Here is a 3,052-nt window from a genome sequence, read left to right on the forward strand (position 1 = left end):
ATTTTTAATCGCGGGGATCCGTTTTGTCCTAAAGTTTATATCATTTGGATGATTTTCATGACTGCATACCAGTTAACAGTATCTGTAGCAGCAGGTACTAAACGTGCCGGCATGTCGTTTTCGAGTCTTAAGGCTTCGCAAAAGTGCCAATAGTTATTTTTTCCATGAAACCGATTTAAGTCTTTTATTTCATATCATAAATAATATAGACTATACATATTACACAGTTTACATTTTTAGTTTTAGTTGAATTTTAAAGTTTTGTTGTTGTTTAAAGTAAGATATTCCAAATGTATCCATGTTATTTTTCGTTTATAAATGGGGGGAGCAGCAATTATACAATATCTGCAAATAAGAGCACGAACACGGCTGACAATATTATCTTAAAAATCCCAAAATTAGGTAGTACCTAAAACTTATTTTCAACCTAAAGTCTGTAAAATCGAATTAAGATAGGTCATAATATTGATCTCGTCTCTTGTCAGTGGCGTAAGTAACTATATTATACCATCATTGTATTTAATTACGTTTGTAAATCCGCTATTGTAATATGATCTCGAATTATGACCTTCTCAGGCAGTTTTTTTAACACCCACACAGTCTACGAGATAATGGCGCGAATGTAGTGTCATCTAAAGAAATCTAACCGCGTTGAATCAGTTCAGTAGGTGGTATAAATCCTCGATTACAATTTAATTAATTTTAATTAGCGGAGTTTGTCCTAGGGGGCAACCTGCGGAGAAACTCCGTTAAACTGGCCCCATAAAAAAGCATTGCGTTGGCTTTCTATGTGGTTTTTTATTCAATGGTATCATCTAAAAACACGTTTAGTTGAAATACATCAGTTCCATTGGTTCATAATAGCCTCTGTAGTCAATTTGTATTTCAATGTTATTGCAATGGGTTAGACCACCAACAATACACATCTCTAGACGATGTACCTACTCCTTGAGTGAGACCAACGATGTTTCTCTATCCTTTCCAGGTTTACATATTCTCTTCATTTATTGTTAAACACAATAGACCATGTATAATGGTCAAGGACTAATATTATGTAAACAAGTTTAGCGAAAAGCTGTAGGTACAATATTTGAACGGAGATGCACAAATGCCTATCTCTTTTACTATTGAGTAAATTATACTTATTCAGTGCATTTACTGCATTTTTCTATAATGACACCTTCTGTAAATTACCTGGTTCTTAGGTCATTAGTGGACTAGATTAGCATTGTTTGTTAACATTTTTGTTCAATCCTGTCATTGAAAACAAGTGTTTCTTACTTATAGTCCAAGAGCCGGCTGCAAAATTCGACCGTCATTTGATAACGACATGGGGTATGTCGATAAGGTTACTAAAGACATAGTTTTTGATAGAACCGTACCTGTGCCAATTATTATTTTGACCTTAGTAATTATTATATCTAAATTTTTTTATTGTAATCTGGGAAATTTTTCGCGATCTGATAATGACTTCAAACGTATGTCATTACACACCTTTCACAGAATACATCTTGAAACTATAGCTGTGCCACCCCTTTGTCTGATGCGAATTATTGGCACAGCGATTTTTTTTCAACACTATTTTCAAATAAATTTCCGTCACGTGATAACAGGTTGAAAATGTACTCAATGGAAAGAGCATGATTTTTTCTACAAGAATACATATACGTGCCTGTATTTTACCTGACCCAAGGAAGTGGCACAGCGTGATGATTTTGGCTTTACCTTTTCCTTTTTCACCTTGACAGCGCGCGAGTTCCGGGTAGACCCGCTAGAGCCGCTAACCATAGACTGGTTTGATAGAATCACGTGTACCTATCGTGATGTCAATCAACGCGAGTGTCTTATATAATGCCGTAAAAATGTCAGGAAATACATGTTTTTTGTGCCGCTTGAAGAAGGGAAATATACTTCCCTTCAACCCTGCTACAATTACAAACGTTTCACGTATGTTGCGTTTTCGGAAGAAAAAAAAATACAAGTATCACGATATCAATATACCAGATATTGGTCAACAAAATGTCGGTTACCACCCTGAGTGCAAGGCAAAATTCATGGTTCTGAAGAAAAAATACAAGGATGAGTTCGAAGAAATATTAAAAATGGATGTAAGTGTAATTGAGTAAAATCTCTTTTTGTAAGTAGTAGCTGCATAGTAAGGTTTTGTATGAGTATTAATCATTGATAAACAACAAAGCAAAAAATTTTACTTTATTTATAAGTTTGGTTGAAATATTAATAAACAATATTAGCAGTGTGAGGTGTGAGGGTGGGTGTTTGTGTGTGTGTGACGTTTTTATGAAGTTGAAATTAAGAAACCATTACTTTCGTTATGGGCTGACATAACTAATTTTTTCTAACAGGAAAAATTCGCTGCATCGACCCCAAAGCACCAAGAGGAAGCATTATTTTCCCTGAACGTTTCAACCATCAGTAGTGATGCGGATGAGCGCGTTGAAGATACGCTTGCATTTTCGTTGCCAAATGATAGTGACAGCCCTCGTCAAAACTGCGTTTTTTGCGGCACCGTGCAAAAAAGAAGTGGTGCTCGTCTAGTAAAGGCTAGGCCATGTAGTTCCCAAAGTACAATAGATAGCATAAAAAAATTGCAGAGAATATGGATAACAAAAAATTACTTCAACAATTAGGAAGTTCAAAAACGACTTTTTATCATCCAGCTTGTTTTAGTTTAAATCAAACCAAGTACTCGAGACAGTTATCTGATAATCTCAATATAAAAGGCGATTGGCACGATTTAAGAAATATTCATGCAGCTGCATTTGAATCACTTTCTTCTTTCATTCATGTTGAAATCATTGAAAACGAAAGAATTTTTTTCTTAGCTGATCTTTTTTCGAGGTATCAGGCTCTGTTGTTAGAAATTTCCAATGAAAAATTTTGCAAAGAAGACTTTAAAAACTACAAAGCTGAACATTTGCAAATGAAAGTTTTACGCGAATTTGGTGACATATTGACTGTTGAACCGTCCCCTTCATTTCAAAAAAAAAAAGTTGTTTACAAGCATGAAATTGATGTTAGCAAGCTAGTACAT

At 34.8% G+C, this 3,052-nt stretch overlaps 1 protein-coding gene across 1 annotated transcript; it reads left to right on the forward strand.

Moving 5' to 3' along the window:
- The first annotated feature begins 1,737 nt into the window (after positions 1-1,737).
- Positions 1,738-2,834, forward strand: LOC116182796. The gene is made up of 2 exons (XM_031503334.1): positions 1,738-2,108; positions 2,364-2,834. Exons 1-2 carry the CDS (start codon positions 1,824-1,826, stop codon positions 2,646-2,648), a joined length of 570 nt encoding a protein of 189 aa, XP_031359194.1. The 5' UTR covers positions 1,738-1,823; the 3' UTR covers positions 2,649-2,834.
- The last annotated feature ends 218 nt before the right edge of the window (positions 2,835-3,052 follow it).

The sequence above is a fragment of the Photinus pyralis genome, unplaced genomic scaffold (genome assembly GCF_008802855.1).
Source record: "Photinus pyralis isolate 1611_PpyrPB1 unplaced genomic scaffold, Ppyr1.3 Ppyr1.4_unclustered_Scaffold7573, whole genome shotgun sequence".
NCBI lineage: Eukaryota > Metazoa > Arthropoda > Insecta > Coleoptera > Lampyridae > Photinus > Photinus pyralis.